The sequence below is a fragment of the Penaeus japonicus genome, unplaced genomic scaffold (assembly GCF_977035675.1).
Source record: "Penaeus japonicus unplaced genomic scaffold, GWHDUDI00000001_assembly GWHDUDI00000024, whole genome shotgun sequence".
NCBI classification, from domain to species: Eukaryota; Metazoa; Arthropoda; class Malacostraca; order Decapoda; family Penaeidae; genus Penaeus; species Penaeus japonicus.
Window position 1 is genome coordinate 37,360,114 of NW_028234426.1, and position 10,000 is coordinate 37,370,113.

The following is a 10,000-nucleotide window of genomic DNA, read 5'->3' on the forward strand; positions in this document are numbered from 1 at the left end:
CAACCACGATTAGGGAAGAATAAAATCTATGGTTTGTATAGATCCCCTTTGTGGCATCGATGAAGAAATGGACTTATTCAGCTTTTCACAGCACACTCTCTTCTTGCTAGCGAGGAGATCTGCAGCAACAACACAGAGGCGAGTTCCATCATCATGTGCCCGTTGTGCGACCGCCTCTGCGACTTCTGGAAGCTGGGCGACAGCTGTGCGAATGCCTACATCACTTTCCTCTTCGACAACCCCGCCACGGTCTTCTTCTCCATCGCCATGTCCTTCTGGGGTTGGTTCCTGGACCGCGTCTCGCACATGAATGGCCTTTCAGTCTTTTCTCTCGATGGATTTTTTTTATGAAACATCTGTTGTTGTTTTTTCTTCAGGGTTTTGTTATTTCTTCAGGCCTACTTAGTATTTTTGTATAGTGTTTTTTCAGGGTCTATTAGTATGGTACCTCTGTATATATTTGCATTTTTTTATGAATTGTCGAATTGATCGCCCCCCTTTATATTTCCTCGCCAGCGACGATGTTCCTGGAGCTCTGGAAGCGGAAGCAGTCGGTGATCCAGTGGCAGTGGGACCTCGAGAACTACGAGGAGGAGGAGGAGCTGCGGCCCGAGTACGAGGAGAAGGTCACCACGACGAGAATCAACCCCGTGACCAACAAGCCCGAGCCCTACATGCCCCTGACGGACAAGCTCTCGCGCTACGTCGCCTCGTACTCGGTCATCCTCGTGATGGTAACAGCCTTGCTCACTCAGAATACAAGTACACATCACTCGTACTTTTTTTTTTTTTATATCGAAACTCTCGCTAAAGTTCCTTCTAATGTTACTCGCCACTTGCTTCTCTTGCGTCAGCTGTTCGTGATGCTGGCGTCGGTGTTCAGCGTGATCGTGTACCGGATAGCAGTGGGCCTTGCAATATACCAGACGGATTCGGACTTCATTCGGCGCAACGCGAAACTGGCCACGTCCATCACCGCTGCCTTCATCAACCTCATGCTCATCATAGTGTTCAATTTCGTGAGTGCAAATGCTTCTCCTCCGAGTCCAAGTGGGTTCTTCTGTTCTTGTCGCACCCGACGTGATTAGAATTATCTCTAAGGCTGTGTCCCATCTCGACATTTCTTGATTAATCTGATCCTCTTTTTCATCAGCCATTCCACTTATGAGATCCTCTTCTTGTTAACGATTTAAAAAAAATCTACGGTTGTTTTACATATGTCTCACTTAAAAAAAGAAAGTAAAGTCAATCTCCAAAGTCCATTTTCATTATTGACATACTCATCATCTTTTTAGTAAACATCTCTCTTGATATTCACTTAAATTCCCTGTAGCTTACCACACGTAGCATACACATTCCATTACAGTAACCGATCTTTATATCGATTAAGGAACAACAACACTCTCACGCAAGCTAGTGGCGAGATTTACCTGCACTGATATACCTGCTCCTTATTCAACCTTATTTCACTCGTGTTTTAGAAATGTCACTTGTGTTTCATTTCCAGGTCTACGAGAAGCTGGTTGCTTGGCTCACCAGCTTGGAGGTTCCGCGGACTGAGACGGAGTATGAGGATTCTTTCACTCTCAAGATGTTTATTTTCCAGTTCATCAATTACTATGCTTCCCTCATATACATTGCGTTCTTCAAGGTACAGTCCTATGCGTAAAAACATTTCCCAAACAGCGATGACAAAAGCCATTTGTAGAAATCATAAAAATACCATTAATGTATTTAATTAAATAGGTACCAATAAACTCCTAAAACAGTTGTGTAACCATAGAACTAACCCTGAACTAGAGAGCCTTAGCCTAAGTCCCTCTAATAAAATTACAAGTGAACACAATCCAGTATATAAACAGTATATATTTTCCAACCCCAGGGCCGTTTCCTCTACCACCCCGGAGACATAGAAGTGAGAAGAAATATATTCGCAAAGGCTCGTTACGACATGTGCGACTCCGCTGGCTGTTTCTTTGATCTGTGCGTCCAGCTAATCATCATCATGCTGGGGAAACAGTTCTTCAACAACATTATCGAAATATTTTGGCCGTGAGTTAACGATAAGAGGGTCCGGGACATAAACCAATAATAATATATCAATTCAAATGCCATTATCTGTTTTTTTTTTTTTTTTTTTTTTTTTTTTTTTTTTTTTTTTTTTTTTTTTGAAAGCTGTGAAGCCGCGAAGAACTTTGAATATCTTAAAATCGCGTTATAGCTTGGCCTTCCCATCCCCCCCCCTCCAGAATTCTGCGCGTGTGGTGGAACAAACGAACCGGCCACGACAACCAGCTCAGCGAAGCCTACACGCGCTGGGAGCAGGACTACGATCTCGCCCCCTACACGAGGCTCTCCCTCTTCAATGAATACCTCGAAATGGGTTAGTGTGTAACTTGACAATCATCCTATCGTATATATATTTACAGTTGGACGATATCTGAAATCTTTAGCATCACTTCTCTGTAATGTAGTCCAACCACACGTAATTACCTTTCATTTACTGAAGATAAATGATTATCATCCTGAGGTGGCAAGTCTTGGAATAAAACAAGGAAATACATAGGACTAACTCAGGCTAGAAACACGTTACAACCAGAACCTCAAGTATTTGTTTGACTGTGAATATGGTCAGTGTTTTCTCCAAATGACTTGAACAAGGCATGGATTTCTGTGGCTTGGCGACATAACATACCAAGCTGATTCTATGCATACTCCGATGGCAGTGATCCAGTACGGGTTTGTGACGATGTTCGTGGCAGCCTTCCCCTTGGCTCCGTTCTTCGCGCTCATCAACAACTTCATCGAGATCCGCCTGGACGCCTTCAAGTACCTCACTCAGTGCCGTCGCCCGCGAGCGGAGAGGATCCAGGACATTGGCATCTGGTACTCGATCCTCAAAGGCATCACGTACTTTTCTGTGGTCACGAACGTAAGTCTCCAACAAGCATGCAAAGTCTTTCAGCTCGGCAGGAATTCTCGTCATGCAAGACCTCTTATATTATCATTCAATCTGATCCTCTAAATGAGACTGGATTTAAGAATTGCATAAAATTTCCATAGACATTGTTTGTTTTTTTCATTGTCACTCACGTAATCATTTTGTCGTAGGCTTTGGTGATTTCATACACGAGCGATTTCATCCCCCGCCTCGTGTATATATACCAATACTCGGGCAGCACCAACTTGGTGGGATACGTCAAGAACAGTCTTTCGGGTATGATGCAAATCTCTCTCGTTGTGGCGATTTGAGAATAATTCATGATTTTTCATTTGATCGCTTGCCTCTACTGTCTCGTTGCTTTCCAAGCTTCTAATTCACAAACACAAACACAGACACACACACACACACACATAATAAAGATTTACAAAACGAGGTGTCGAATATTCAAATACTTTCCCCCTCCCTAACTTAATCCTCAGCGTTCAACACCTCGCAATACACGTCCGAAATGGGTCCCGAGAACCGCACCGGGTGGCCGGAGCTGTGCTACTACAAGGCGTATCGCAACGGCCCGGCAGACGAGAATCCTTACGACCTCAACCAACAGTTCTGGCACGTGGCAGCGGCGCGCCTGGCTTTCATTATCATATTTGAGGTAACGCTCTAGGTGACAGTGTAAATAAGGAGGACTGGAAACAATAATGATCAGAGAAAGGGTAATATAATGCTATATATAATACGAAGACAGTGAGATTATGATAATGTTATAAACAATGAATCCGAATTTCTCGAACAGGATATTAACAGCAATATTGTTCATCGATGATATAAATGTCGTACTTTGAAAGTAGAGGCCACAGACTTCTACAGATAAATCCCTAAATGTCCCTTAAAGAAAAGTCTAAAGTGAAAATTCAGTGGAGGAGCACACTAACTGTCTCGTTCTCTGCTTCCCGCCAGCACATCGTGTTCTGCCTGACGAGCGCCGTAGCGATGGCCATACCCGACATTCCCGTCGAAGTGAGGAACCAAATGTTAAGGGAAAAGAAGGTATGCCTTTGCATTAGGTAGAGATGCAGGTATTTATGTTTTACAATAAGCATTAGTCATCGCCGTCAGATATTGCAGCGATGACTGAGATTTGAAGGAAGTCACTCGTTCCCCGAAAGTCAGACTTGGCATTTCAGCTTGACTTATCATAATAGCTGCACTACCTTCATTACACTATACTTTTCGACCGACCAGAATTCCAGATACGAAAACAACCATTTTTGCAGTAATTTTTTGTAGGTCTTGGAATAATTTGATACCTTACCTAAACAATCAGGAGAGTGAAAAGTACACCTTCAAATCGATTCGTAAAGATCTGTATCCAGTTTCAAGATCTGTATCCAGTTTCTTAAATGATCATACATTTCTCTCCGACTTCTTCTCCCACCCGTACAGGTCGAGAAGGAGACGCTTTTCGAGAACGAGATGAAGAAAATCCGACATGAGCGGCAGGTCCGGCGGGACCGCATGAGCTCTCCGGAGGAAGATAACCTGGACATCGATCTGGGCGAAGGGCTCCAGACACGCCGGAACTCTCGCGTCGCCACGCCGACCTTGTCTTCGGGCTTATTCCACGATCACAATTCATAGTGGAGTCACCTTCAACAACACGCCTGTGTTGTCACTGTTCTTGCATGTAGCTGGTCACGATAGGAAGAAATTTAAGTTTCAAGCACAAATGTAGCGCAATTTCGAAGCTGTAGGGAGGCTGAAATTGGCATGTGATGTGACCCGTTAACATCACGAAATAGGACCCTGCAACAGGGGTGCATTTAGTCTTATAAGATGCTTTGGTTATTCCTCGCAATCTACTTCAGAAGTGGAATACTGGGGAAATCTAAAGTGGCACGAGCCCAAAATTCTTAATACAATAGCGATATGTGAATGTATTTTTTCGATGGTTTGCACAATATCAGGTTTTCTAACCGAAGTCTTCCCAATTTTTGACACTTTATTGTTGTAAAGTATTTGATAATATTACAAAATGCAGACTTATTTTGTGAAACAGGAATATTAATTAAGTTGCAGAAATCGTCCTAATTTTATAATCTAAATATCCATCGTTTTTGTAAGCACAAAGAACATTTCTCTCACTAAAAATCCATTTCATATAAAGAGCAGTTTTGTAAATCTTGGCTTCTTAAGACAGTGTAGGTTGCATGCGAGCTCCTTTGTAAAACTGGGTGCTGTTCGCTATCTTGTGTCCGCATGGATTACAAACACATTATAGACAAAAAGGATTTACATGCTTCTGGATATATCAGTGAGTGAGCATGTGTGTATACACAACAGTGTACATGTGTGTGAGTGACTGACGGAGCGAATTACTGCGTAAATGAAAGAGTGAGTGTGTGTGTTACACATAGACACACACATGTATTCATTTCTTTATTTGTGCATGTATATAAATGTAGCAATGAGATAGATACATAAAATGAGAGGACAGTCGACATTTACATACAGAGATGATTTAACTGAATCAACGCCCACTCTATCACAATGCCCTTACTGATCAGGATATACCCAATGTGCTAGTTAAATTTGTGTTTGGCATGTGACTAGAAAGAAAGAATTAATTTAAAAACAAAGGAGATGTTAGATGTTAGATGACTATGATACTAATGAATGCTCTCACAGTATCTGCAAAAAAATCTTACCCATCAAAAAATAATAGAGAGTAAAATTAGTAAGTGCTGCTATTCGCTAACTGTGGAATATTTAAGTGTACTTAATTAAATGCACAAGTGTCCTTTAAGTATAAGTAGAACAACAATAATAGCTTTTTGATATGGCAAAGTCTTGAAACCAACAAGCTTGTAATTTATACCTACAAAACTAATTTCTAAATATAAACTGTTACACAGCCATTATGAAGACAGACTCCTAACTGCCCAAAACAGGATTCTTGTAAGTAATGATTTTCCTGCAGGATAAGATCTGCTTATCATATTGTTGTTGTAGAAAGACACTTAATAGAAGAACTGATTAAAAATACATTTTGTGCAAACAGACTGAATGGGGTGAGAAGTGAGATTTCTGATTTGATATGATCTGCTGCTTATCTATCTTGTTAGAATTTACATGGATAAAAGAACTGATTTGAAAACATCCATTGAGCCAACAACTGAATGGGGTGAGAAAATGATAATGTTAAATGATTTTCTGAGATAATAAGATCTGCTTATCATTGCTGTTGTTAGAAGACACTAGGAATGAGAACTGATTAAACCATCCATTGTGCAACAGACTGAATGGGGTGAGAATGTTACTATCACATCAAACCAGTAGAAGACTAAATTTTCCCTTACCACATCTAAGATAAAAGCTATATTCTTCACACTATCTGAATTGCAAAATTGCACTTGTATCGTCATTACACAGTCACTGTAATCCAGTCTGCAATACACATGGTGTGAGAATGTGTTTAAGAAGTGCTTTATCTGGATTTTATTCCAGAATATTATCTGTGATACAATTATAGTTAAAAGTAAATTTGGGGAATGCTTTCTTTTATACTATTTTCATTGAAAAACTAACAATACATACTTTCATAGCTAAGTTTAGGGTAAATAAAAGAACACTGGCACTCTCACAAAGTACACACTTGCACACACAAACACCTGGATCCCTGCAGTATGTTAATATTTCAAACTGTTCTGCAGCCTCCACACTTTCCCACTGTCCACACACTCTGAACTTATTATTGTTCAATGTCATTTAGATGTCAATTATATGGTACAGTGGTTTTATTTCATCTCTATTTTGTTGAATATTTTTATGCTTCAAATCCCAAGGACTCAGACCACCATGGGGTACAAGGTAGCATAGTCAATTTTATATGTTGCATAAGGTTGGGCTACCAGCAGTGCCCAATATACCGCTTCACTGGTGGTCTGTCCATACTTGAAAACTTATCTTCACATCATGTCATTTTTAGGATATATCTGTATATCTATATATCTATCAATCTATATATATATAATATTATATATACATATAATATATCATATATATATATATATATATATATATATATATATATATATATAATATATATATATATATATATAAACAAAAAAATATGCATACAAACTTCCTTGTTTTTGCTCTTATTACCTATTATTATATTCCCCTTTTCCTCCTTATCAATGTTTTTTTCTTTTAATAACCATTTATAATGTCTAACGCACACACATACACACTTCCTGGGAATGTGAATAAAAATCCCAGAGCAGAACTGAAAATTATATTGTTTTTTTCTTTCAAAATATAACAATTATATAGTACAAATAAATATATTGATGCACATCTTCACAATGCATTCTGCAATTCTTACTGCTATATGTACCTTAATAAGGCTAAATATATTATCATATTGTTCATAAACTCTCTTATTCATATGTGCTCATGTGAACATTGTGATAAAGTAATTTCAGAATCTATATGGCAATATGATTTTTATGTATCAATTAATATAAACCTCACTTTATATATATTATAGCTTATTACGCAAAGGACCCATCTGTTAAATCAGTATACATATCATTATTGTTAATCATAAAACTGTAACTACTGAATACTCTACCAAACTCCATAAATTTCAAACAAAATCTACATGTTATTGTTCATGTGAAGTGTAAATAAATACACATATTTTGCTTTCTCTTTGATAAGAAATCAGTATTCATACGTTCATATCAAAATATAAAACAAATAGATAAACTTATTTGTGCTTGAAAAGATATGTTTAAATGGAATTATAACATGACCTTAAAAGATCTTTGATGGAATAATCATAGTTACATACTGTTTCTGCAACAAAAGCAGGTTGTTGTTTTGGTAAGTCAATACATATCATACTGCATTGTACTTTGAGAAACTTAAAACTGTGTCAAAGTTATCACCATTAGAAAAGAATGAAGTTAGAATAAGTCACCCATATGCCAAAAGATGTATCTTTCATGACTTCTTAATGTTATTGATGTCTTCTCACTTTGTGTAATCCAATGTAAAGTATTAATAAATGTTTGCATTTTTAAAAATCATCTTTCTTACTCCTGATGATGTTATTCCCTTCAAAAGCTAAAAATGCTGAATACTTTTCCTTTACAAATACTTATATGTAAAAATATAAAAGTATGTGTGTGCACATGTATGTATTTATATGTGTTTAAATATACACATGATTATAGCACCAAAAAAGAATCCATCATTTAGCAAAAACACTGTAGTGCAGGTTCTAAACTCGGAAGAAGAAAAAGAAGAAGAAAAAGAAGAAGAAGAAGAACTTTTATTTATCTTGAGGTATTCAATGACAAACTTATCCCTTCTGCTATGGGCTTTTTTATGAGGTCAGATTATTTTACCACTGCATTTTTTTGTTCAAAATAAAAGCTAGTTATTCCTTCAGTAGTGTAAATAATGCATCATCCAAATGCTATATAGTATCACTTTGCTATAAGATAATTGAAAGCACAACAGAGAGAGAGAAAAAAAAAAGAGAGAGAGAGAGAGAGAGAGAGAGAGAGAGAGAGAGAGAGAGAGAGAGAGAGAGAGAGAGAGAGAGAGAGAGAGAGAGAGAGAGAGAGAGAGAGAGAGAGAGAGAGAGAGAGAGAGAGAGAGAGAGAGAGAGAGAGAGAGAGAGAGAGAGAAAAAAGAAGAAGAGAGGATTGAGGGGATAAATAACATCACAGTATTGCCTGTGGGATGTAGGAACACTGTGACCGTGTTATTTTGTTGTACCATGGCTTGTAGTAGCAGCATGCTACTGCCTCAGCATGTAAAAAAAACAAAAGCAAGTTTCCCAACCTGTGAATACACCCTGGTGAGATGACACAGCCAAAGTGGCCCCACCACGAACAGGTTAAGAAGTGGCCAATCTCTGAATGGTTTATAATTCTGAAACTCTTCTCATTCTATTGATAAACTTCAGCATTGTGTCACAAAAGAACTCCTTATCTTTCAGTTTAATAATTTGGTAAATGGGACTTTTAAGACTTCTTAGCCAGGAGTCAACCCGTTAATGCCGGATGACATGATATCATCTCATAAGGTTGGCAGGTCTTCCCACCGGTGACGCAATATCACGCCATGGCTTTTTGTATGGCCGGCATGTCGGGTGATTGTATGTGTAGCTAACTCAAGCCTGTACTCCAGCTTTAGGTGGGAGGTCACTTCAGAAATGCAAGAAAAATATGTTATTTACTAGACTGACACAATACAGGCATCTGAAATTATAGTTCAGTGTAATGATGCCATATAAGGATCATCATACACAAGTGATTAGGATTTTTTTTTTAACTATTTTTTTTAATTACTTCTCCTGATACAAATGAACTGCAAAAGATACTGCTCTTATAAAAACTCTTCCAGAAAATAAACAAAGTGATTTTGATGAGGGACACTTTGTACTTGTATATTAATACACAAATTATAAACTGCTAAATTACATATATTAATGAAAAATGGGATTACAAATAATACATCTAATCTGTGATAATGAAACTGGCTAAACTTCATACAAAAATATTTACATCAGGCAAATAACTAGTCTACCAATACAATTTAATTCTAATGCATAAATGCATACATTATATATTAGTTGCTGCTGGCAGAAAATACTGAAGAGTCACATCATCATTTAGGAGGAACAAGTGGATTGTACGGTCTTCCACAATATCTATAAATGAAAAAGATACACATTATTTACAAGCATAGAAGCTTAAAATTATTGTTATTTTGGGATATTTCTTATAAAAAAAAACAAGGAAACATTATGAGGAAAAAGATAAAAGATACACAAAAACTGAAGAATTGTCATGACACTGTTCCCTTCATAATATGGTTACAAGTGATTCCCAACCTACAGTAGGTTCTAGACCACAGCTATCATTATCAATGAAGTTTGAAATTAGAAAATTAGAAAAAAGACACATCTACAGACAATGGAAAAAAAAAAAAAAAAAAAAAAAAACACACACACACACACACACACACACACACACA

The 10,000-nt window shown here is 37.7% G+C and overlaps 2 protein-coding genes across 5 annotated transcripts in view; one reads left to right on the forward strand and one right to left on the reverse strand.

Annotated features, from left to right (window-relative positions):
* LOC122261578 (anoctamin-4) overlaps positions 1–5,952 on the forward strand; it is a 56,154-nt gene extending 50,202 nt beyond the window's left edge. For 2 of the 4 annotated variants that reach the window (XM_086551076.1, XM_086551078.1), the window contains 11 exons: positions 111–280; positions 517–734; positions 855–1,019; positions 1,508–1,651; positions 1,883–2,052; positions 2,250–2,383; positions 2,727–2,932; positions 3,112–3,217; positions 3,424–3,599; positions 3,905–3,994; positions 4,391–4,738. In XM_086551076.1, coding sequence (XP_086407202.1) covers positions 111–280; positions 517–734; positions 855–1,019; positions 1,508–1,651; positions 1,883–2,052; positions 2,250–2,383; positions 2,727–2,932; positions 3,112–3,217; positions 3,424–3,599; positions 3,905–3,994; positions 4,391–4,585 — 1,774 coding nt within the window. In that variant the 3' untranslated portion in view covers positions 4,586–4,738. Of the gene's footprint in view, positions 1–110; positions 281–516; positions 735–854; positions 1,020–1,507; positions 1,652–1,882; positions 2,053–2,249; positions 2,384–2,726; positions 2,933–3,111; positions 3,218–3,423; positions 3,600–3,904; positions 3,995–4,390 lie in introns of all 4 variants that reach the window. The other 2 variants (XM_086551079.1, XM_086551077.1) reach the window with 2 other exon arrangements.
* Positions 5,953–9,425: 3,473 nt separating this feature from the next.
* Hus1-like (Hus1-like checkpoint clamp component) overlaps positions 9,426–10,000 on the reverse strand; it is a 5,688-nt gene continuing 5,113 nt past the window's right edge. The window contains exon 6 of the mRNA XM_043029287.2: positions 9,426–9,674. Coding sequence (XP_042885221.2) covers positions 9,586–9,674 — 89 coding nt within the window. The 3' untranslated portion in view covers positions 9,426–9,585. The remainder of the gene's footprint in view (positions 9,675–10,000) is intronic.